Below are 26,996 nucleotides of genomic sequence, written 5' to 3'. Positions count from 1 at the left end.
ACATTTTAACACTGTGAAGTTTCGAAGTTTTATTATATTTTATACAATGCCAATGGCCACAAAGTCATTTAAATATGCGCTCCTGCATATATGACGTGAATCGTCTCAAATGCAGATAGTAAGGCCGTAAAAAGCATTATGAGAGGGGTTCGGTCGGCGCCGTGGATCGTGTCCCGGCATAGCTCAGTTGGAAAGAGCGCTCAGCGCGAAGAGCTGAGAGGTCCTGGGTTCGATTCCCGGTGCCGGTACGAATTTTTCTCGTATTAAATAGTAATAATACTTTAATAATATCAACAGTACTATTCTTGTAAACAATGTTGGCAACTCGTCTGTTTCAAATTAAAAAAAATTGTATCATCACATATACTCTGTCTACACTGTAAATATAGCAATAGTCACAAGTCGTTTATTTTCGTCACATCAAAACTATAACATGCAGAAACGACATAAAGTGTTAATGGCACACAGTATCAAAAGAGCTACAGGTGCAACCATGGGAACTCTGTTCGCACTGCACTACTCTAAAGCTGTGCAAGAATAATTTCCAAACAACTAGTTTGGTAGCCACTATCTTCTGAGTAGCACTGTCACTCATACGTCGCAGTATATGAGTTTGCACAGTAATTTATGCTACTTAAATAGCGACATGTGACCATATCATAACAGATCCAATGTTATTTGTTCTTTAAAAACATTGAGATAAGCTGAAATTCTTGCTGACATGAGCAAAATTTCCTTCAAATTTATATTTACACCACGAACAAATACATCAGTTGACACAAAACACTAAATGAATAACAGAATATACCTTTCAATAACGAATCCAATACTCTTCTGGAATTCTTGCTGGTCTGAATCCAACTCGAGATGTGTGGCCAATGTCTTGACTACAGCAGATTCCAAAGTCAGGGCTAACACTTCCACACGCACCTTAGCAGAGAGACACTGTAGCGTGTTTGACATATGCGACATCATCTGCAGGAAAGTGAAAAGGTTTATTCTCGAAGGCAGTATATTCCTCAAAATTGAGACAATGTGTTGCACTTTCTATATGAAGGTAAAGAATAAAAATATAATATTTTTAACTGATGTAGACAACTCATGATGCTGAGCTTCAAAGAGTAAGTTAAGACAATATGACACAGAGGATATTCGTTTGCTGCATTGCAGCATCTTTGGAAGCTGAATAAGAGTAGTGGATGAAGTCGTTGATGTAATGACTCTTGTGCTAATGGCTTACTGAAAGAAAAAAAGTGCGGTTTAAGTTTAATTGAGGTTATATAATAAGTAAAAACAAACGATTAGGGAAAACACGGGAATTTTACTGGAAGCAAGTAAAGAGATAGGTTTGGAAGTAAATCCCGAAAAGACAAAGTATATGATTATGTCTCGTGACGAGAATATTGTACGAAATGGAAATATAAAAATTGGAAATTTATCTTTTGAAGAGGTGGAGAAGTTCAAATATCTTGGAGCAACAGTAACAAATATAAACGATACTCGGGAGGAAATTAAACACAGAATAAATATGGGAAATGCCTGTTATTATTCGGTTGAGAAGCTTTTATCATCCAGTCTGCTGTCAAAAAATCTGAAAGTTAGAATTTATAAAACAGTTACATTACCAGTTGTTCTTTATGGTTGTGAAACTTGGACTCTCACTTTGAGAGAGGAACATAGGTTAAGGGTGTTTGAGAATAAGGTGCTTAGGAAAATATTTGGGGCTAAGAGGGATGAAGTTACAGGAGAATGGACAAAATTACACAACACAGAACTGCACGCATTGTATTCTTCACCTGACATAATTAGGAACATTAAATCCAGACGTTTGAGATGGGCAGGGCATGTAGCACGTATGAGCGAATCCAGAAATGCATATAGAGTGTTAGTTAGGAGGCCGGAGGGAAAAATACCTTTAGGGAGGCTGAGACGTAGATGGAGGATAATATTAAAATGGATTTGAGGGAGGTGGAATATGATGATAGAGACTGGATTAATCTTCCTCAGGATAGGGACCAATGGGGGGCTTATATGAGGGCGGCAATGAACTTCCGGGTTCCTTAAAAGCCAGTGAGTAAGTAAGTATATAATAAGTAATTATAAAATTAAGTGAAATTCGAACCATATTTCAAAATTTCTGGAAGTATACCACAATTTTCCAGGACTGTGAAACATTAAGAGTAAAGATTATGTGAATACAAAACTTAAAGATGCTCAATTTAACCAACTCATGGAGGAACTGAAGATTCAAGGCCTATGTAAAACTGTGAAAGTTATCAAAACAGCAGCAGTAACAGAACTATTTGTACGACAACAACAACAACAACAACAACAATAATAATAGTAATAATAATAATAATAATAATAATAATAATAATAATAATAATAATAATAATAATAATAATGATGATGATGATGATGATGAAAGATCAGTAATAAAATATTTTAGAGTGTATTCTCAGATTTAGTGAATAAAATTTCCTTCGTAATTATTATAAAAACGAATGTCACATTACCTGAGCTTCAAATCTCTTCCGAGTGTTGGTTGGATATTTTTCCACTGTGACAAAATTGAAGTTCAACAAAGGGTTCCCCACTGAGGGCGAAGATGCAGGATCAGTGCTTTGCGGTTTCGATTCTGATTTCGTCAACATGTTATTCGAATCTGTCAGCTCACTGCTGCTCTTCAGCATTCGCTGCAAGTATTCCACCAGATCGGATGTGTTAACCTTTTTCTCTTGAAACCTGCACCATAATATTGAAATGTTTCAGTTCATCTGATATTTATTTCACCAAAAGAAACAATTGATAGTTTAGTTTTCTTAGGAATCATGTTACTATGCTTCCCATTGGGTCTGAAGTCTGCTGATTCAGACCCCTGAGGACGAAGGATTTTTAAAAGCAATAAAGTCTTCGAATAAAAAAGTAAAGTCAGGGCTTCCGTGTCGTAGATTTACAGCAAGTAAAAGAACCCTGCCCTTGAGTGAAAGGGCTCTATCCAAAATTACCAGTGAGCTATTTTTTGCACCACCAAGTAATGTATTTTTAAGATAAATGTCTCTACTCTATTTCCAACTAAAGATTGAAGTAGACGTAAACAAAACCGAAATGTTGTTGTTTTTGTTGTTTTCTAATGCCAGGCGTTTGACAATAAAGTCATTTGACCTCTTGCACTCCAATATTTTTCAAAGATATTATCATGATCAGCCACTGAAGCACAGATTTTGAGGTGTTCCGAATCCATTTCTTGGTTTGAGTTGCACAATGGGCAGTTAGGGGACTGATATATTCCAATTCTATGCAGGTGTTTGGCCAAACAATCATGGCCTGTTGTCAATCTAAATGCAGCTACAGACGATTTTCGTGGTAAATCGGGAATTAACTGTGGATTATGATGCAGAGAGTTCCATTTTTTCCCATGGGATTGTGTTATCAAATTTTGTTTGTTGAAGTCTAAGTATGTAGATTTAATAAATCTTTTCACAGAGTAATATGTAGATTTAGTACCGGTAACAGGTCTGTAAGTAGCAGTGCTGCTCTTCTTTGCTAAAGCATCCGCATTCTCGTTTCCCAGGATTACACAATGAGATGGTATCCATTGGAATACAATTCTTTTATTGAGTGATATTAATTGAGAGAGCATTTTAGTTATTTCTGCTGTTTGAGATGAAGGTGTGTGTTTAGAGACGAAATGTACTACTCCGCAATCGCAAGCTAGCTACCAAAGCAGCCACCAGGGCGCATTATTTTCAGCAAGTGAGCACGCAGGGCAGCCACTGTCTGATATAATGCAGACATTTGAACACATTCATTGAACTAACCCGTAAAATGCTCACAGAGGGTTAATATTTATTATTTTTCTACTCGGAATAGTGGATTTTCATTTTCTGTAGATTCATGATTAAATGTTATTCTTTGAAGAGTGGAGAATTTATTTAATTCTACAGAAATTTATTTGAGATTGACAACACTGAATCTCGCACTGTGTTATACCAGCTGTGCTGATGTGCTCTGTGAAGCTGCAAGTCACCTTGGGAGGGATTTAATGCCTATTACGCATGCGCGTTGCCATAATACATGTTACAATGATTTAACACGCAATGTTTGAAACTACTAATATAAACATGTTGTTTAAATCGTAAGAAAGTGTTCTTATAAGCATGTTTCATTCACTCGTATTCCATGTACATTATACATTTTATTATTTTAGAAGGAACTATTTTAATGTGAGGAAGAAGATGACAAGCATGAGTTTGGAGGCGTTGTGCGTCCAATAGCCAATCAGGAACCATTATGCCACGTGAATTTATTTACATTTACTTCAATCTTTAACTGGAAAGAGAGTAAGTAATTTGTTTTTAAGATAGATGCCTCTACTATTCAATATCACAATTTTGAGACTGCAGAGGTGCCTGTATAATATCTTTTGGGAATGTAGAGCCCTCAGGTGCTCAAATCAGAAAATATATGAGCCGTTCAGAGCAGAAGTGGTGTAAGTCAAAATTAGGTAATAAGGTTTAAAGTAAAAATTCTGTAAAATACAGCACGAAGTAGCAATTAATATATCCTTCGTGCTATTCACTGACTAATAATAGTTTAAATAAATTGAATATTAATTGCTACTTTGCGCTATATTTTGCCAAATATTTACTTTAACTCTCATTACCCATTTTTGACATACACCACTTCTGCTCTGAACAGCTCATATTATGTTGTTGTTTTCTAATGCCAGGCATTTGACAATGAAGTCATTTGACCTCTTGCACTCCAATATTTTTCAAAGATATTATCATGACCAGCCACTGAAGCACAGATTTTGAGATGTTCCGAATCCATTTCTTGGTTTGAGTTGCACAATGGACAGTTAGGGGACTGATATATTCCAATTCTATGCAAATTCTATGTAGAAATAAGAGAGTGGGTACAAAAAGCTTACAGGTTGCAGTGTATCCAGTGCAATATAGTAGAAGGTCCCTCAAAATAAATAAACAGATAGATAAATAAATTAATAAATAAACAAAAGCAGTTCAAGCACGAGGGAGAGTCAAAAAGTAACCTTAATAATTATTTTATTAATTGAATATGTACAATAAGACTACAAACAATCACTTTTCGACATTGTATAACAGGAACACTTGCATTGAATGTAGTGGGGACTATGTTGAAAAGCGATGAAGTGTTTGTACTCTTTTTGTACATATCCCATTAAAGTCGTCCACAAGCATTTATGGTTGCCAAGGTCACACACTTTCCCTTCTTCTTACTGCAAACTTACTCACCCTCCTGCCACCCTAATGGGTTGGGGACCGGTTCTACTGTAAAAATCTGAACTTCCTACACTGCAAAGAAATTCAGTATCTTGTCTAAGCTTGTGCTGTGCTCTTCTGTGTTATGTGTATAGCTGAGAGTTGTCTAAACTTAAGCTGTGTTATTCTGTTTTATATATGTAGACACTTTTTAAAGCATTCAATAACTTGTGGCCGAGTGATTAGTCTCTCTGCCTTGCACCGTGGCGACCCGAGTTCGATCCCCGTCTGGATGGTGAACAAAGTGGGCGTGAGGGTTTTTTATCGGAGTTCTCCCATTTCCCCTCATCATTGTCATTCCACCAATGTTCCATAATCACCATCACTCTGCGAGATCCTAAGCCAGGTGTCCAGAACAAATAAAAAGAAGTCTGGAAGTTGTATAACTTGTGTTTAATAAATACTATTATGCTTCGAGTATGCTTCACAGTCTAAATATGCATAGCCAGACTAAATAGAAATAGAAATAGAAATGTTTGTATTGACGCGATTGAGTCCCTACAAAATGATCCATGCCTACCTTTCCGTTCTCCTAACCATCTCATAATTCATTTTCCGTTTCATAGTCTCGTCCATCATCTAATTTTCCTCTTGATCGTCCCTTCAATCAGTTTACTAGGCCTATTATTAATCTCGTCAATCTTTTTTTTCTTCCCTTCATTTCACCTATAGTTGTTTCTTCAGTAATTTTTTTCTGATCAAATTAATTCAGTTCTGATTGTCCTTTCAGCTATGTCCCTATTAAAATGTTCTCAGCTCTCTGTTATTTCACGCCGTCTCGTCAGTCGTTCTACCCTAAGAGTCCTGGATTTTATTTTCCTTCCCATTGTCTTAAATCTTTTTTTTATCATCTCTTGTCACTTTCGTCCCAATCATTTAATCACTCCTGATCGTCTTATCAGTTACTTTCTCCTGATTATCTCGTGTTACTACAACACTATTTCATAAGTCTTCTTTTACAATTGACGAGACGCTCACTAGTAAATTATAAACGACCTATAGGCCTAAAAGGAACTGAGACGATCAAGAATGAATGGACGAAATGAGCACAAGGAGACTGACGAGATTATTTTTTGCAGTGTAACTTGCAAAGGGAAAAGTTCGTGAGGAGGGTGGGTAAGCGGCCGAAACTACGTACGACCTTGAACACTTCAGAAGTCTGTGTTCCACTATAATAAAACAATTATTAAGGTTACTTTTTGACTCTCCCTCGTATTATAAAAAAAAAGTTAAGATAAAATTTTATAGAACTTCTAAATTTCACATTTCTCAACATCTTAATCAGCTTATAGGTGGACACATGTATTAAGAAGTAAGTAACTTAATATTTCGACAAAATTCTGCTTAGGAAGTCTTTCCATACTGACCTTTCTTTCTCCCAACTGCGAACTCTTAGTGTTCCTGTTTCTATGTCTTTCAGCATAACAATATGTTGAATTAAGTTTTCTTGGCAGTAACTCTGGATCTCTTCCAAACTCTTAAACACAAAAGGAAAAAAACAACACGTCAGATTTGTTTAAAGGATACATGTATGTATATATCCAATGTGTGCAAAATTCTTCAGAAAGAATTAACCGAAACAACATGCGAATCTGCTGTTCAGATTGAATTATATTTATAGCAGGATCGGAAGTGGAAGTTCATCTTAGCACAAATTCAGATTTTGTTAGGTAGGACCTTTTGCTAGTGATTCCTTCAATTAATTACATACAGATATCTAATTAATCTGTACCATTTATAAATGTAATCAAATGTCTTATTTTAGAATTTTAGACATTGTTTCTTGAGTGTAAAAAAGGAGAAAGAAAGCTCATACTTTTATTTGGATGCATATTACTGGTAAATTAATTTATTTAGTTATCTCTCTTGATTAATATTTCAAGACAAAAAGTTGTTGTTGTTTTCTAATGCCAGGCATTTGACAATAAAGTCATTTGACCTCTTGCACTCCAATATTTTTCAAAGATATTATCATGGCCAGCCACTGAAGCACAGATTTTGAGATATTCCGAATCCATTTCTTGGTTTGAGTTGCACAATGGGCAGTTAGGGGACTGATATATTCCAATTCTATGCAGGTGTTTGGCCAAACAATCATGGCCTGTTGCCAATCTACATGAAGCTACAGACGATTTTCGTGGTAAATCGGGAATTAACTGTGGATTATGATGCAGAGAGTTCCATTTTTTCCCTTGAGATTGTGTTATCAAATTTTGTTTGTTGAAGTCTAAGTATGTAGATTTAATAAATCTTTTTACAGGGGAATACGTAGATTTAGTAACAGGTTTGTAAGTAGCAGTGCTGCCCTTCTTTGCTAAAGCATCCGCATTCTCGTTTCCCAGGATTCCACAATGGGATGGTATCCACTGGAATACAATTATTTTATTGAGTGATATTAATTGAGAGAGCATTTTAGTTATTTCTGCTGTTTGAGATGAAGGTGTGTGTTTAGAGACTATTGATAGAATAGCTGCTTTGAAGTCTGACAATATAACTGCATTCTTAAATTTATTGATGTGGCATAGAAGATTCCTGAGACTTTCGCTTATTGCAATAATTTCTCCATCAAAACTTGTTGTTCCATACCCAAGAGATCTATAAAGTGAGAAGAGACAGCACGTAACACCAAAGTAGAATCCAGTCAATCACAATATTCTGAAGGGAATACATTTTTTTTAAACGTTTAGAACATACAATGAGACAGCATGTGTCATCTTTGTGATAACTAGTTTTTTTTTTTTTTTTTTTCTAGGAATAGTATTCAAAATTATTTTAGCATGGAAGTTACAATACCATTCAGCTATAAACTCATTCAAAAATAAAATAAACGAGTAAAGAAAATTTATTGCAAGGTAAATATGCATATCCTTTCAGGCATCCTCAGGATGAAACTTTTGCGGAATATAATTCACTCAATTCTGGAAACAGATTTATTCTTCATGCCGGGTTTAAAAGCTTAAACAAACCTGAAGACTGTCTACAAGGGAACTTCTGATGCCAGCAGTCCATAGTTCTCGTAATACTGCAGCCTTCTCTTTGACCATGGAGCGATGACCAAATGAGCAGACCACAACATCTACAATAGGTGTGTTATCTTCATCTTGCAGAGCAGACACTATCTTGTCAAGTGATATGCTAATCCCAGCTGCTGACTGACATATCTCTTTTGACGTCATTCCAGTCATATCTAAAGTTTTACTGTAACAATAACATCACTTAATCAGAAGTTGCAGTGCTCACAAGAATTTTTTTGAGCTTAACAAGCATACAAGTGCAAAAATGTTTAATAAGTTAGCACATTTCTTACAATTCAATACATCACTATCAATTGAGGACGTCACCCGAATAAGGGCGTATAGAGCAAAATGTAGTTCTGATATAAACCAATTTCAATGTTTGTCAGCTGCCAGGTTGATCATAGGGTCGTATTCATAGACGAGACTTCGGATCAAAGTTGACTTTGGAAAATACAAAGTCACCATTTTTCTATTCACAGTCGACACTTTGAGGAAAGTAAACTTCAATTGTGACTTTACTTCGAAGTCGCTGAAAATCTAGACTTTGACTTTGACTTTCGTTCGTGGACAAAAGGTAAATGACTGATATTTGGGAAATTGTTGAATTTGCCGAGAATATTCAAGATATCTAGGAGATTATTAAAGCTTCTCATGTTCCTTAGCTTATTATTATAGATTATAAATTCAAATCAATGTACACATTTGATAGACAGTATTAAATATCCTCGTCATGTTTCAACTTTCGTTGATGAATAATCAAAGAGGATTATCTGTTCCACCAATAAATAATACAACTTATTTCATCCTGATTTTACGCTATAGGTAAGGATTAATAACTTAATATTGATTCTTACTATTTAATTTTATAGAGGATAGGTTATACAGTTGGAAATGCAATTAATTTATAATCCTTGCGGTCGTCATAATAATGTTTTCTGCATATTGATTTCAGATAATTTTTAAGTAGTTTCTGCAGACATGCAGGGAATAACTCTGCCATCTGTCAGCAGGATAATATGTCTCTTTCATAGTCTGTCTTTGGTGGAATCTTATCTTCCATACTTCACAACAAAATTATTTTACAATGAAATAATTTCAGGGCTTAATGTGAAACTAACGTAACTACAATAGAATATGTTTTATTCACAACAAAATTCTTAACAGGCAATACTATTTCAGATAAACTATACCATTATGTTTTGTAGTTATGAATTGTGTTATATACAAGACTGTTCGAACTGAGTTACGATTTTTTGTGGCCAGGTAGAAGAACAAATTATTATCGATTGGTGTAAAGACTTAAACATGTTAATTTTTGTACTTACGTTAGTTTCACAATAAGCCTCGAATAATATTATTCTTATGTAAAGCTGCAAGAAAGGTTAACAATCGCTTAACATGTACCGATGTTCAATTGTTTCATTGATTTGTGACTCAAAAGATGGCTTTGATTATGGCAATGCCTACTCTATTTCAACTATCTATTAATTTAATTCGTTTAGAAGGCAGTGATTTTGATTGCCAACATTAGAACAAGATCGTCAGATCTCGACTTACCGAAGTCAAAGTCAAAGTCTCAGAAGTATTGTCTATGAATAGGGCTTTTAACAAAGTTAAACTTTACTACGAAAGTCGACTTTGGGAAGTCTTCATCCAAAGTCTCGTTTATGAATACGGCCCATAGTTGTGTCGAAAAAGTATAATTTAACAGTGAAGAAAAACTTTTTCGACACAACTGTGATGAACCTGACAGCTGACAACATTGAAATAAGTTTATATCAGAATGATCTATACACCCTTACTCGGGTGACATCCTCAATTACCGCATTGTATGGATTTATATTAACATAATCCCCATTTATAGCACGAGGCACAAGAATGTGGACTTGAAGTTCTACCAGTACCCCACTCCGCTCTACACTCCTCACCTAGTGGTGTTGTCAAGCAGTGGTGGCTCCTGCATATTTCTTAAGAGGAGGAAAGAAGTTAACAGCGCAAAATGACACCTTCTTGAGAGAAACATGCTACAAATTAGCCTACATGCATACATGTAACACCAGGTAGTGTTAGGATTAGCCTTGTCTTTCGTATAGCAATTATCTGTTCTTGTAAACTGAGTTTCCTGAATTGTCCAAATATGTTTTCATTTCCATTCATTGGTGGATAATTGCACAAATTAACAATTACAAGGAAATTCACAAACTCGCAGCATTTTTAGCGCACACCACAGCATCACACGTGTTGGAAGAGACTAGCTACTAACATATAACCAGAACCGTTTTACGGAAGTGCGAATGAGAAATCTGTTAGGAAAGCGAGAATATCGCACCCACTCACATGGTCTGTGTTGCCACATGTACATTTTACAAGTTCAGTATCACATGCTTTTGAAGAATGTCAGTTCTTGTAAAGTCATACTACCATTATTGCTCAAAGCTGCAGGTGGCAGATTAATTTTTTTGTGTTAAAAATAATGTAGTTTAGAGTACTTTCAATTTCAAATATATTTGTACAAAACTGATAACTTGGCTGCTGTCTTATCTAGTAAACAATGAATGGAAGTGAATTTCAGAGGCCAAAAAGATCTGCGATACTAACGTAGAACTACTTCCTCTTTGTTTTATATAAATCTATCTTCAACTTTCAGATATCCTCGAAAGTTTCAAACCATGAGTAGTAGTTTATATAAAATGCAATGAATAATATATTTTGATTTATGATTTAAAAAAAGTTTATATGGTGTCATAACTTTGCGTTAAAACTGTTTTTATTGTGCCTCCTCCTGGATGTGTTGTAGTCTTGTTGAATGCAGCATCGTTAGATGGCAGCTGTAGTGAGTTTGCGGTTTGCTGCAAGACCAGTTGGTTTCTATTTCCCGCCCATGCGCTGATTCAGAGGATGATCTCCTCCCTAACTGTTCATTCGCTTGCTTTAAAACTCTGCTTCTTTCTCTGGCCGCTAGTGCGCTGTTGTCTATGTGTGTTAACCGAAGGAAAGGAGTAAAGGATTTGCTTTCCTCCACACAAACAATCTCACAGTTTTCTAGCGGCACATGAGCACGCGTCGTTTAAAACTTGATCAACCGAGGTTTTCTTATAGCTGAGAACTTAAAAGTTATCGAATCTTCTTCAAATTTCAAGGCATATATTTCATTTGATATTTACTTTCAAAAGAAGAAAAATGTGAGGACGACGTTCCTCCCTTCCCTCCCCTGAGAAACCGGCACTGTTGTCAAGTTATGCGTTACTTGCCTGCTTCGTTTTGAAACGAGAAGGTACTTTCTTCGTAATCAATTTTATTAAGTTGTAACCTGTGTATTAGTAGAGTGAAGTGACAGAAGATAGTTCAGACAATTCTTCCAATTATGCATCTGATTCTTGTGATGAGTAAAATATTCATGCTCTGTGTTATGCTTATTGTTTTTTTTTTATTGTTTGCATTACAATATATTAATATTCAGATTAATTATTAATTATGCATGTATATAATAGAAATAAGAGAGAATAAATTTTCAAATGTGACTTTATTCAAATATATTTTATTGTTTTCTTTCAACATACAATTGAAGCTATGTAAAGATTTATTTTTTGGTCATACAGAATATATCTGTTATGGTAACAATGGTTATTAGAGGAGAAAAATTCGCTCTCTGGTGCCGGGGATCGAACCCGGGTCCTTGGTTCTACGTACCAAGAACTCTAAGCACTGAGCATTGAAGTTCAATCCACAGCACCAGATCGAATTTCTCTCCTCCAATGTTTTTCCCTTTGTGGCCTGACTCCAAGTTCGACATATATGTTGACAATTATATTAACTCAACTGCCATTATACAAGGAGCACACTCAATTGAGCGACTTGGTGGCCAGGATCCCACAGTAATATGCATTCTTGGGTGAAGAATCTACGTAAAGATTAAAAAAAAAATAATAATTTAATAGATAAGATCTATGTCTTATTTTCTTTTGTTTGTTTTCATGCTCATAAAAATACATTATATAATAAAATCTACAAATCACATCCGATTCCACTTTTTTTTTTTTTCTTCCAGAAAGTGTTAAATTCATGTGTCTACACAGTTTTCTATCAAAAGTTCCAGGGTTCAATGCAAACGAACAAAAAAATTCATAGTAATTCACCATCACTATCAGAGATTCATGTCTAATGCTGCTGCCATTTTATATTTTATTCTGTACATAAAAATTTAACAGTGACTGAAAGCATAGAATAGCTTATTTGGAAGATATCCTCTGAATAGTGCACTATTTCGAGTTCGTAAACACATTTCTCGCACAGCCATGGAATTAATTTTAACAAGACTTCATTCCATGTTAGTACAACTGGGCCTTAACCTACTGAGGTCAATCTAAGAAAATCTTAGCTTAACTACAACTGGAGGCACTACAAAATAAAAAAGCAACCATATTGTTATAATCCAAAAAATGGGAACGGAATTGTTCCATGTAGTGAGATGTATAGACAAATTACGGAGAAAAGCTGTTTTCCAAATGCGACGACATTGTATTAGCTGTCACTACATACTAAACTTACCGAAAGTTAGCTAGCATATTATCATACCGCCCACCCGCTGCAATAACGTCCAAACCACCTCTTCTTCGCTTCTTCTTTAACTCACAAACAAATTGGCACATCATCCCAGAGTATTGTTGTACATTGTATACAAGACCTGGAGCAACCACGATTGGACACTGCAACACAGAGCAATAGTAGGGTTCTGTCTTACATTACAAATGAAATTACAACAGACAAAAATATCTTTAAGTCCATAGGCCACTATAACATGAAGCGAAAGTAAATGAAAACCACAAGTCTTTAACAATGATGAATTTTTAAAGACATTTAGGATGAAAGTCTAAACTAAAATATGTAACGAGTACCATTAAGAGTAAGTTAATACATATGTACGAAACTATTATCATCTTTTATGTTGCCATCTACATTATTAGGACCAGGGTTTTTTGATACAGAGTGGATACACTGTACAGATCCATTTTTGAAAATAAAAATTTGATTCCTGATTTTTCATGGAAAAAAGCTGTAGCATTATTTCGATGAACTACTGGATATGACTACTTGACTGCACACTTCACAGATTGAAAACCTACATTTCACTTCAATGCACCATCTGCAAACAACCAGATACTAAAATGGAGGAAAATATATAGGCATGCACATATGTGAGCAGGGAGAGTGGCAAATTAGAACAAATGGGGAGCTCCAAAAATATGTATAAAAATATCAGCACTGTTATTGATATTAAAATTAGAAGATTTGAGTGATTGAGACATGTTCCCAGAATGAATAATAACAAAATACTAAGATCTATACTTGATTCAAATCCAGGAGAAAAAAAAAAATGGAGATGGTTGGACGATGTGCAGAAGGATCTCATAAAAGTGGGCATCAGGAGATGGAGAGCTTTCGATCAGAGCACAGTATAGAGAACACACAGTAAAGACACCTAAGCTATATTTCGTGGGAACAAATTCTGAGTGTGCATGTCACGAAACCGGGTGTATTATCTGGAACCTCCACCAGATGGATCTCCATCTACGCAGGGCTGACATAATTTAATATTAACTGAAAACATTCATTACTCATCTTTTAATAATTTTAAAGACATGAGGCAAAGGAATGGCAATATAACCATAATACACTCAGGGACAAAAAAACCGGACACTTCTATATTTGCTTGTATTTTGTTGCCAATTATTTCAAAATGAAACAAAACCCATTTAAACAAAATAATGTTTCATTTAGCACCTTATACGACAACATTTGAAAAAAAAAATCTCTGATGAGAAAATTTACAAAAAATTACAAAGGGCGTATAACTATGGCATCGTTTGGTCTAACTGTTTTTTCATTTTATGGTGCCTTAAACATTAAAAACTCTTTTTAGTAACGGGTATTACCCCCTCTGGCTTGAATAACTGCATCCATACGTCTTGGCATGCTCTCAATTTGGTTAGCAATGTCTTCTTGAGGAATAAGTTCCCATTCTTTGCCAAATGCTCGCCTCAACTCTTGTAACGATTCTGGTCTCGGTCGTCTATTCTTAACACACCGTCCCAGCATGTCCCACACGTGTTCAATTGGATTCATGTCTGGACTCCTTGCTGGCCATGGAAGAACATGGATTCCCACTTCTTGGAGATAATCTCCGACCGCATGGGCAATATACGGCCGTGCATTATCATGCATTAAAACAAAATTATCGCCTACAAATTGGCCAAATGGCACAACATGATCAGCCAAACATTCATTTATATACCTATCAGCTGTTAGTCTTCCATTTTCAACAAAAACCAACTCTGTACGAGCATCCGTACACATTCCTGCCCAAACCATCACTCCACCACCTCCATACGGCACATTTTCGGAAATGCAACACTGTGAAAATCGTTCTCCCCTCCTTCTCCAAACTCTTTCACGTCCATCAGGTGAGCACAGATTGAAACGGGACTCATCGGTGAACAGAACACAGCTCCACTGTCCATTTCTCCAATCCCTGTGATCATTTGCAAAATGCAGTCGTTCAACTCGATGCATCCTGAGAAGTCTGGGACCAGTTGCAGGTCTACTTGATATCAGTCCACTTGCTTTCAACCTCCTTCTAACTGTTTTGGCCGAAATTGGACGTCCATGCATGTTAACAAATTGCTGGGCTACACTAGTAGCTGGCAGGTTGCGCTCCCTGAGAACTCTCAACACCATATACCTGTCTTCATTTGGATTTGTAGCTCTTGGACGACCCGAACCTGATCTTCTGGTATATTCTAGGGTCTCTCTATACCATTTTATGGGATCATGGGTTGTGCTTCTAGCCATATTAATAACATTTGCAATGTAACGTACACTGCGTCCATCATCATAAAGGGCTACAGCTCGAGCCACATCTTCAGGTCGCATCTTGTTTTAAGACAAATGTTACAACCCCACTTAAACTCAGAAAATGTAAAAATAAAAAAATAACGAATGACAACGATAATGAAGCACAAACTGGTTGAGACAAAATTGTTATAGCTGAGATTCCGAAAGCAAAATTGGAATATTTGGTTGTAATGGCTTGTTTATAAAACAAAAAACAATCAACAATGTATACACGTCTCCATAACAACAGATGGCTACCATAATATTGTATGAGAAGATAATGTTTTGCAAAATACCAGCAAATATTAAAGTGTCCGGTTTTTTTTTGTCCCTGAGTGTAATAATAATTACTTCCGTATGCAATCATCATAAAAATATTCACTAACTGATGCTAACGTTCAAGTCACTGTTTGAGGCTTATGTTGGTAGAATTGATCCAAGTACAACATAATACATCATGGCGTCCGTTGCGGTGAAATGCGAACATGAACGTCAACAATGGATATAAGTATTTTGACTTCCTAGCGACATAATATTAATGATAGATAATATACATACAAGATTATTCGTATTATTGACCAATAAAATAAATAAATAAATATTTTACTAATATTTTGATAGTGATTTGATACTAGCAACATAGTTGGATTCATTGAGAACTAGACCTTACTGAGCTTGAATTTAGTACCAACAACATCAAAGGTGCCGACAAGAGTTGTCCCTACTGATTCTTCTTATATTGTGATCAGAGTGACTGGATGGCTGTCATTAAGAGGCAAAGGCTAAGCTGCAAGAGCTGTAATGCCGATGATGATGATGATGACGATGATGACAATGATGATAATTCTACCCTTTCTACTGAACATGAGTGAATTAGAAAAAAAAAAAACTTATACAGATTGAAAATTCTAATATCTCCAAACTGTATGTTAAGGAATAAATAAGAAGAAATGGTTGTAGACCACGTCAGCATTTGTAAAGCACTAGCAATCAGTGAGAATAACATGATCTTACGTGCCAGGTCAACTTTTCTGCAGTGCAGGTGTTCTTCATCTTGGTTCTTGGCAGAACGTACACTTTTCTGATTTTAAATTGCTTAACTGCCACACCAGAGTATTGGATAGTAACCAGTTAACTGTAATACTTCAGAGAAAAAAAGTTTGATTTTAATGAAAATTCAATATTCCATGGGATGTACATACCTTTACTCCAAGAGCCTCTGTGTTGGAGATAATAGTCTCTAACTCATGGAACCCTTGTTTGGCAAGGGAGGCTGCTTCACCTTTCCGCTTTGTGATCACACGGAATGCACTGGCCACTTTGGATATGGGACTTTCTGTTTCTATGAGGCTGAACAGTGTCACCATTGCGTGATCTGTTAAGCACAGACTTATCAGATGGGTCTGCACTTGGAATTTGGAATATTTCTCATCCTGCAAATAAAGAGATTCCTTTTAAACATCCGTCCAAGAGAAATATAAATATTACAGTACAATTACTGATATGAAAAGATGAATGAAAATGTAACAATATTTCTGAAAATCATCCTTGACACCAATAAATCCAGCCAAGGTCGATGGCTTTTTAAGGGCAATAAAAATCCATTGTGCAGTTTCCTTCAAAAGAGAAAGCCAAATTGGCTCTGTCCACAGTGTGATAGACTGTGGATTTGTAGAACCTGAGTTCAAGCTCAGATAAAGGCCGAATTTTACAACTTCTTGTACCTCATGAAATGGCCCTGAAGTTCACTCAGCCTTCTATAAAATTGTGTACAGACAAAAGCGGCTGTAATTGTGGTGCTGACCATGTTAACTCTCCTAATACTGAAGTTTTTGTAAAAATAAAATAATGCTAAGATTCGAGCAGCTGCCATCATAACCTCAAACATTCAGTTTTTTAGCAATGTAGATATAGGACAGCTGACTTATTTTATTTACTTTTTGTACTATGAAACTGAAGAAAGATTAAAAATTACGGATCTAATACTTGATTTAAAGCACACCTATGACGTAAATGTGGTATTTCTATCGCTATAATGTGACATTTTAAGCAGAAAATGGCTTCACAGGAATTTAAAACTGATTCTTGCAATTGAATTGTTTAAAAATTAAAGTAATTTTGCTTCTGAACATCTGAAATCATTTTATGCATTAATGATGACAATAATGTATCTCCAAGTATACAAGATGAATAAAAAATTATGAAACAGTGTTTGTAGCTTTCCTGTTTTTAATTTTATTAAGGAACTCTAAATACAAAAGTTGTAGGGGAAGAAAAAAGGAATATTTTTAGCATGTTTTTCGTTCATAAAGAGTGTGTCGAGGAGACTGTTTTTAATAGCAGCATGTACTTATTTTTCCATTTTTGCACTCTTTAGGTCGCAAAATGTAGAAAATCATATATATATATTTATAAACTATTATTTTGTAAGAATTATCTCAAATTTATGATTCCAATGGATGTGTACATAACAAAGAGAAATGCTTCAGTATAACGAATTTATCACTATGGAGAATAAGGGTGCCATTAATTAAATAATACAGACAAATGATGATAAGAAAATTGAGTAACTATGGTTCTAATCATGGCGAATCTTGCAAAAAAAAGAGAACAAATTGAAATAATGATGATGATTGGCTACAGTGATGTGAAGAGGTTCCAGAAAGAGATTAGCCGATTAATTGCTGATTGTTGATAAAGTAGTCTTCAATAAAATTGTACTACAAGCCTACATATACATAATTTGCCATATTATTATGTTTACATTATCATTAATGAATTAGTGATTTATCATGGATGTATATAGAATATGAACAATTATTTCACAATGAACAGAATGAATATACTTATTTTTATGTGTGTGTGAACCTTAAACAAAAGTAAAACATTTTCTACAATTGAAATGTATGTCATACTCGATTAACTAAGTATTTTCCACACAATTAATGTGCAAAATGATCAAATGTACCGTAATTGTGTTGAAATCTATAATTTTATTTCTGTCACATGATATTCATAAATGGGTTGACAATACTGGTGAAGTATAATGTGGCAACGTTTATTTATATTTTTCAAAGCATTTACTGACCTAGTTCTACAGTTAACATGCTTTTTTTTAATGATGAAATGATAGCTTCTTTGCCAAGATTCTGGAGACCTTTACAATTAGATTAAAACTTGCCAAAAAAAAATGGAACTGGATTAACAATATTAATAGTGTGATCCTGGAGAGGTAGACGCAATGAGTCCACTGAGAGCAAGAACTCGGGGATACTTTACAGTTGAATCTAGGGTGCATTTTCAATTTCTACAATATTGGCGCACCAAGTTTGAAACTTCATATAAATATACATATATTTAAATACAACTCTATGCTTAGCATCATATTTTCTTTAACATTTCAAAAGCAACAATCGTTTTATGAACTTACCCTTGCCTCACTGAGAATGGTATATATATCGTGGTATTTCTCTTCTTCTATACCGCAGTGCATGAGAATAGCTTTCAAAAGCGACGTATGGTTCAACCGGATTAAACAAGTCTTATCTCTCATGCTGTGAAATTCGTTGACCACTTCCCATACCACAGACAGCAGCTCTGCTTCAACCATTAAAGTACCTACGATGTTTAAGGGACATTTTAAAAATTTAAGTTTATAGCAATGACTAAAAACTTATGAATAACTTATTTCCAAAATTAGAAAAAAAATTAGACACCTCAAAAGCAATATAGAAACTGACAAATTTCAGCCATATTGTGAAACATTACAACATATCTTGTAACAGGTGGAAGAACTTACAATACAATTTTATAAAACATTTTAGAAAGAGTTTTGGGTTTTCTGTCATGTTGGGACTTAACATCTCAACATTTGGAACTACTTGCAGGGTTCATCACAGGATAAATTAATAAATTCATGAATGGTGGAGAAATGAATGAATAAATATATATATAAATAAAAAGTACTGATAATTAATAATAAACAAAATAAATCATTAAATAATATATAAAGAAATAACAAATAATTAATGACTGACACATGAGTTATTGTATTATATACCAATAAGGAAAAGGGAAATTGGACGTCCAAGAAAACATTGGGCACATCTCTTTGAAGTCGAAAATAAATGAATAAATATATAAATAAATACAAAATAATTAATAATAAACAAAATAAATAATTAATGACTGGCATACAAGTTTTTGTATTATATATCACTAAGGAAAAGGAAAATCGGATGTCCAAGAAAATATTGGGCACATCTCTTCAAAGCCGGAAATAAATGAATAAATAAATAACAAATGAATAGTTAATTAATTAAATACATAAATAATTTTAAAAATAAATAATAAATATGTATATAAATAAATACATAAAGAAACGAATAAAGAGATAGTTAAATGTAAATAAATAAAAAAGAAATAAAGAAGTAAATAAATAGAACGAGCATAATTTTTCACTAAAGCTTTTAGCATCAACACAATGAAAATATTTGTAACTTTGGCTGATTAAGATATTCTGATTTATTGTAACTTGTAACATCACATAATTTGCTACTTAAACAACCTAAAAATTTTGCCTTCATTCTTGCAATTTGATCAACAACAAACATGCTTGCTATGTGCTTCACATACCTGAGTTTGGTGTCACAATATCAAATGCACATTCATACAGTTCCCTGGGATGAAATCCATACACTTTCTTCTCCCTGTAAACTTTGTCAATTGCATATCTCTTGAGACATGTGATGCCATTCGAAGCCACATAGCGTGCAAACGGAACACGTAGATCATGTGGGATGGTAACAATGCCACCAGAATGCGTCATGAGCCGTACACATGATTCAGTGTTGTCATACAAGCTGTTTCTTGGCATCAGAAGCGGTGTTGACAAGCACGTAGCTCCGTGCTTCTGGAACACCCTGGTGATCCTGTCCTTTGCAAGCTCTTGCAGCATCATAGGAAGTGGTAATGCTACATTTTTGCCCACATTCATGTCATACGTTATGTCTTCTGCTCGAGTCACTTCCTGTTGAACAAATAAATATACATGCCAGGGTTAAAATGTTATGTTTACGAAATGCCGTTCCTGTGCTTATCATTTAATTTGAGTTGCTTCGTGATCAGTTATTATATTGTTCACTGTCATTGGAAACACATCAACAATTTCTGGCATGAATGCAAGAGCTCAAACAGCTCGTGTTTGTTACAGTTGCAATTACCTGACTGAAGCAAGAACCAACGAGATACTTGTATGCTTTGCTCTGTGGGTTGGACAGTGTGTGGCGAACCATTTCCTGCAGCTCTGCCTCTTCTAGTTGTGGAGGAGGAACATAGTCTGATTGCAGTAGCTCAAGTGATGTTGGCCGCTGACTTGGATCGTGATTTAAGAGCCACCTGGTATGAAATAATGTCACACTCACACAAATTAGGGTATTTCAATGATACTCTATTTAATACACAATCCTTGAAATACTCAAATACATCTCTGCATGATTCCAAGGTTCTATCAAATGCCTTACTATAATAATACCGGACAGCTGTATACTAGTAGCATTGGCGTGAGTGCAAAATATCACGGACCTGACATCTAGCGGAGGGGGATGGAATTACGTCCACATATACAAATATTAACATAGCGGGATTTGGACTATTGTTTAAAACGTGAGTTACTAATGTGGAATAATATATGAAACACTTAAGAAATGTTTAACAGTATATTCTCATATAAGGTAATAATTGTGTAGCTTAATATCAAAGGCGGACATCTGACCTCAGATAGAAAGTTAGATAGCTGTGGATTTTTATACAATTCTTCATGCTCTTTCCAGTTATAGTGAAACCATATGCAAACTCTAACACTACATTTATAAAATAAATTGTGTTAAATACTACAAAGAACACTGTGAAACAAAAAAATTGCCTTTAGACCAAAATTATGGAGACGACAGATGTCCGTCTTTGATAATAAACTACTCAATTATTACCTTATATATATGAGAATATTGCATACTTCATATTACTTTCTGTAATTATTAATTGTTACATATTTTTTTCTTTGCTTTAGTGAGACAAAATCAGTTCTGACATTAGGAATGAATTTACAATAATGCTTTATATACCCATTGCTGACAACTGCAAAAATAAAAATGGTAGTATTCTGATGCTTGTAATAATTATTAGTAAAGGCATGTAGACAACAATAAAACTTAATTTGCTAAAACGTTAACAGTTCTAATATATTTTAACTTCTATTAATTTATTAGGCCTAAATAAAAAAGCTAATTTTTATTGTTCTATCAACACAGAGACAAAGGCATTAGGCCTAATAACGAATTTTGTTGACTCACGTTTTATGAACTGTCGGAAATCGAAAGTACGATTTGGAGCAATTTGTAATGCTGCAATTGTCACAATTATAAACAGCACACATACATCCTGACATTTTAACACAGCACTAATTAATAAAACTATTAACTAGCCCAGCAACAATATACATTGCAGTTGATTACAGCTTGTTTCACGAGTATCTCCACACTGGCAGGCAGGTAGCAGCACCATCTTCGCACACAAAACTGCTAGCTGTCCGGTATTATTATAGTAAGGTATTTGGTTCTATTCTTTGACAAACTTCCACTGAACACTTATTATCTCATTTAATAATAATAATAATAATAATAATAATAATAATAATTATTATTATTATTATTATTATCCTTATAATCCCAATTTTTATGATCATGATGCTGCATGGGGTATCAGATAACATACAGTTACCATATGTCAGCATTTATGCGGACATGTCTGCTTTTTGATAATCAAAATAGTCGTCTGAATACATTTTTAGAAATCCTCTAATTTGTCCACTTTTCATATTGAAGTCTGATTTATTCATTTTTGTTTTGTTTGGTCTCATGTTGCTGTGAGCTGGGAGAAGCATATTGCAGTGTATATGGCTGTTAAATATGTAAATGCTGTTTATCCAAATACATCCTTCATTTTGTTAATTGTAAATAGCAGTGAACTTATCAAGTATGTTATTAAATACCATAGATTAGACTTACCATCGATTCTGTGAAAGATTTAAATCAGTGAAATTTAATTTTCGACATTTTACATGTAAACATATGTTTTCCGTCATTTTACATGAATGTTTGACTGTTTGTATAGTAAGTAACAAAGGATCGTTAAAGAAAATTAGATCTAGTGATAAATATGCAGGAGCTACAGAAGTGATATAAATGACGAAGTTGGTACAAGGAGTTAGTTGGTGAGAATGTGTTAGCATTTTCAGATTTCGGAATATGGTAACTCTATGATAACAATGCTAGTTGAATGAATTACATGTGAAAACTTAGTAATGAGAGACAACTCTACTATGAAAAAATAATTTAATCTACTTACTTAATAATATGAACTTGCTGAGGACTTTCGTCTTCTGTAAGATCAGACGGCAAAATAATATCTGATTTACGAAGATTCATTAAAACCTTGACCCTCTCCATGCCTGTTAAAAGTGGATGGTAGCACATCTCAAAGAAAATTATACCCAAACTGTACAGATCAACTTTCTGTGAACAGAAAAAAAAATTTCACAGCATCAGAAATAAATACTTTTCGTAAGTTTGTTACACTACTGCTACACTTAATCCTCTGAACAACTAATTTAAAATACAGGAAGAGGAGAGTGTGATCAATTTTAAAGTACCAAATTTTTGGTTGAATAATGAAAGACAAATCGTGAATCCAGCTGTTGGATGATAATATATGAACTGAAGTACCACACCTGTAAAGATTTTTTCCCATTTTGTAGCTCATGAAGTTACACTTTCAATTCACATATTTAGAAATCTGTAGTATGAAACAACTCAGCATCTTACTTTTTCAGAATTGTTTACCTTTTTCTCCAGTTATTTTACCTTGTACTTCGGTGCTCTTAACAGTGACTATATCTTTGTATAGTAAACAGTTTATATCGAGGTGTTTTCCCATGAAAACATTATGTATTCCGTGGCACTACAGCCCATGAAATGCCAAGACCGACCAGCCAGCTAATGACCTCACATCCACATGCCGAAGCAGAGGTGGACGATCATCCAACTAGAATGGAGGTATCATGTGGTTAGCACGATGATCTTCTCAGCCATTATAGCTGGTTTAACATTATATATTACTGTTTTGAAAATTTGTCTACAAAACTTCCTGTTATTCTGGTCATTCAAGTTCATCTTGCTATGAAATTTTAACAAACAAGAGCACGAGATCAGACTAACCAAGGAATCAAGTAGTCAGTTGTAGCATTTCAGATAATTATAGGGTCATAATTGTTTATAACTATTTTGAAATTACCTATCGAGTTAATGGATTAAGAACATTTTAAGAAATTATGCTCTTTGTATGTAAATTAAAAAAAAAAAAACAAGGACGACTCTACTGACAAGTCAGAAGGTAAATGAAAATTACAATACAGTATATCATTAGACTAAATACATTTTAAAACATCAATATAATGTATGCATACATACCAATGTTTGCAATCATGTAACAGTCACACTGATAGCAAAATGATAAAAGTGCATTTCTGCATTGGAAATCTGGGTTAAAATGTGATTCAAAGCGGAATTTGTGGTTCTGAGACAAGTTTTCTCAGTTTATTCCAGTGTCCCCTACCACTTCACCAATTTATCACTAATAAGAGAAAATTAGAGCATGCATAAGAGGTCTATAGGTTGAAGTATACTTCAAGCTAAGAAAATGATGGGTCCTTGTTCAAAAATACAGTTTTATGTTGATATTTTCTTACAAAAAAATTTCTGTACTACAATCATGATTTCTTTAGAATGTAGTACGTGAAAGATTATTATTATATTACCTGATTATAAATGGCTTTACAACCAGAAGTACTGAGTTCCGGTGCAACATACAAAGCTGTTCCCACCTGACCGGTTAAAGAACCATCTCCCATTTCATGAGAAAATGAAGGTGTGTCAGTTAATTTTCCATCGGCATTTCCTACCAATGGATCTTTCGCTGGAGTTGAAGTAGGATGCCTAGAACATGAGACAAAGAAAGTATAAATATCAGCATCAGAAAATTTGATATTAATTTACATGTAAATAACTATTAAATACATTAAACATAATTAAACATATACAGTGTATAATGTGATTGTAATAAATTGCTAATACAATGATAAGTTATCTGTACTGAAGTAAACAAAATATAATTTAAATTTAAAAATTAAACAATTGACAAAGGGACAAACTAGAAAGTTAAAAGAAAACTAAAGGATGCGAAAAAACTGTCTACAGCTCTACAGGAAATAAAATATTTCTTCCAATGATTTAGTTTGTGGAAAAGTCTGTTATTTCTGCAGTATCCTACTAAGAGAAACACCGAACTACTAATCCACTATTTTAAGTATTCCTACGCAGAACTAGATGTTCAGAGCGTTATTGACACAAATTTTACTTCTGAATCGGTCTTTTTAAGAGAAGACAATAACTCTGGTTTTATTTAAAGGTATCTCTAAATTAAATGACTTTGCTATTTATATTCAATTCTAGATCACATGCTCTAATGGTAATAAGAACATAGTCATCAGTAGGGGCCGGATTTTTAGGTTTTTAAAAAGATTATTTTAGTTTTTGGAATAGGTGAAATAGGTTTTTTTAGGTTTTATGTCCAATCTGTGAAAGGGTTCACAAAAACTGCCCGATTGTTAAAAATGTATCCTTACCAGTAGTGGCTGGTGGTTTGAAAATATGGTGGTGCACAATGGATATCGAAGAGGAGTTAAACATACTTTACTTTAAAGTTTAAAACCGTGTATACCTGAGGGGATATACATATAAAGCTAATTTATATGTAATTAATAAGTAAAATGACTAAATACAAGCATACCTATTTATACAGAAAGTCCAAAAGTGGAAGGGGTCGTGGGCAGAGCTCTCTTTATTGCGATTTACCCTCATGAAAAACATTTGAGCATAGAAACGTCATCAGAATGCTACCAAGTTCCAAGTGCAACGTTTTCGTTCATAAAATTCAAATGCAGCTTTTGTAGGCTGTTGGGAGATAGCAGCACTTATTGTCAGAACGACAACTCTTAGAACTTTAAAACAAAATACAAGCTCCTTTATGTATTGTGCCGTTTGTGTGCATGTAGATTGAGAAAGTAAATGCGAAATATGCGACTGTTCCTTGCACAAGCCGAATGAATACATTTTTCATGCTTATTACTTCGGACAAATGTCTAGGTGAAACAGATACTTTCCCAGTGAATTTAGTTTCTTCTGCACTGACGTTGGTGTCCATGTCAGGGAGTGCGACAAACCGTTCTCAATGAGGAAAACAGTAGGCCACGCCTCTAGCCCCCATGTCCCCGCATTAGCCGAACATCTCTATAAACTACTTTCCCTAGGTTTTCAACATCTTTACAAACCAAGATGCTCGGAGGCTCCTGCAGACGTACAAAACAAGACGCCAGCTTCAGATAGTCATGAATGAAAATTGTAAAATAAAATTATATTTTTAAAAGTAACAAAGCCGGGAGATTAGGAACATTACTGGGGGATGTACAAACCTGCAACCCCCTTGAGAAGCCGCCACTGATCCTTACAGTTATTCTTAAAGAATAAAATATATATTTATTAATGTAACATGCACCACGAAACTGACTTTTTCAAGAACCAAACTATTTATCAAAATTTATAAGATTAGAATTTTTTTGCTCCTTTCCCTGTAACATTATTAGTAGTTTCAATAAATTATTGTAATAATTAACATTTTATCTAATATAATTTGTCTTGATATAACTACACAAATTTCAATTTTCAATTGATAAAAGGTACAGTACATACACAACTTCTGAATTAAATTTGTTCAAATTTGATCAAGAATTATTTTAAAAAGTAACAAACAAACAAACAAACAAACAAACAAACAAACAAACAAACAAACAAAACATTTACTGGTACTGTTCCTGGTTGCAATATATGACCAAATACATTTCAAGATTGTCGACTGAGAAGTTTTTTCTACTGTCCCTTAAAATATGTTTGAAGTATGAAAAGGTTCTTTTGACAGCACATGACGTCATAGGTGCAAATTTCAGAAACCCACGGTAACTGACAATTGAAGCTTCCCCCCTGGAGAATGGAGCACACATTCTTCATTTCTTGAAACTCTGGATTCCTCTGCAATACTTTCTTCAGTTTTAATGTGACAGCTTCACTCACGGGTCCTGGTACTTGTTTTTGTAGAAGCGAGACAATGACACCAATTGCATCTTTCAGTTGTAGCAACGAAGATTTTATTTATTTTAGTAGGTTATTTTACAACGCTTTATCAACAGCTTAGATTATTTAGCATCTGAATGAGATGAAGGTGATAATGCCGGTGAAATGAATCCAGGGTCCAGCACCAAATGTTACCCAGCATTTGCTCATAGCAACGAAGATTCCAAGTACTCAATATATTTTGGAAGGTCACTGAAATGTGCCTTGAGGAAAACAAGGGAGCCATAGATGTTGTCACTGCTAAGTACAGATTTTGCCTTAAGGATTGAGGCAGCCTACTCTGTTCTTTCCTCTCTCTCTCTCTCTCTCTCTCTCTCTCTCTCTCTCGATTGATATTTCTCTCAAAATAATAAAAAAAAAATTAATACATAACTCAGTAAATCCAGGATAACACTTATCAACAATGATTTAGGTTTTTTTTAGGTACTAAGGTCCAATTCAGGTTTTTTTAGGTTCAACAGAATTCACACATACGATTCCTA

At 34.5% G+C, this 26,996-nt stretch overlaps 1 protein-coding gene and 1 non-coding gene across 2 annotated transcripts in view; one reads left to right on the top strand and one right to left on the bottom strand.

Annotated features, from left to right (window-relative positions):
- The window catches only part of Gcn2 (eukaryotic translation initiation factor 2 alpha kinase Gcn2), a 69,984-nt gene that overhangs the window by 5,589 nt on the left and 37,399 nt on the right, over positions 1–26,996 (bottom strand). The window contains exons 17-27 of the mRNA XM_069832211.1: positions 24,087–24,264; positions 22,619–22,785; positions 20,437–20,611; positions 19,850–20,243; positions 18,645–18,832; positions 16,417–16,647; positions 12,872–13,029; positions 8,273–8,504; positions 6,674–6,783; positions 2,517–2,745; positions 809–975 (exon numbers count right to left, since the gene is read on the bottom strand). Coding sequence (XP_069688312.1) covers positions 809–975; positions 2,517–2,745; positions 6,674–6,783; positions 8,273–8,504; positions 12,872–13,029; positions 16,417–16,647; positions 18,645–18,832; positions 19,850–20,243; positions 20,437–20,611; positions 22,619–22,785; positions 24,087–24,264 — 2,229 coding nt within the window. The remainder of the gene's footprint in view (positions 1–808; positions 976–2,516; positions 2,746–6,673; positions 6,784–8,272; positions 8,505–12,871; positions 13,030–16,416; positions 16,648–18,644; positions 18,833–19,849; positions 20,244–20,436; positions 20,612–22,618; positions 22,786–24,086; positions 24,265–26,996) is intronic.
- TRNAF-GAA (transfer RNA phenylalanine (anticodon GAA)) lies at positions 173–248 on the top strand. The gene has a single exon. It is a non-coding gene; the product is annotated as a tRNA-Phe (tRNA).

The sequence above is a fragment of the Periplaneta americana genome, chromosome 8, assembly GCF_040183065.1.
Source record: "Periplaneta americana isolate PAMFEO1 chromosome 8, P.americana_PAMFEO1_priV1, whole genome shotgun sequence".
Lineage (NCBI taxonomy): Eukaryota > Metazoa > Arthropoda > Insecta > Blattodea > Blattidae > Periplaneta > Periplaneta americana.
This window is presented reverse-complemented; position numbering and strand designations above follow the sequence as displayed.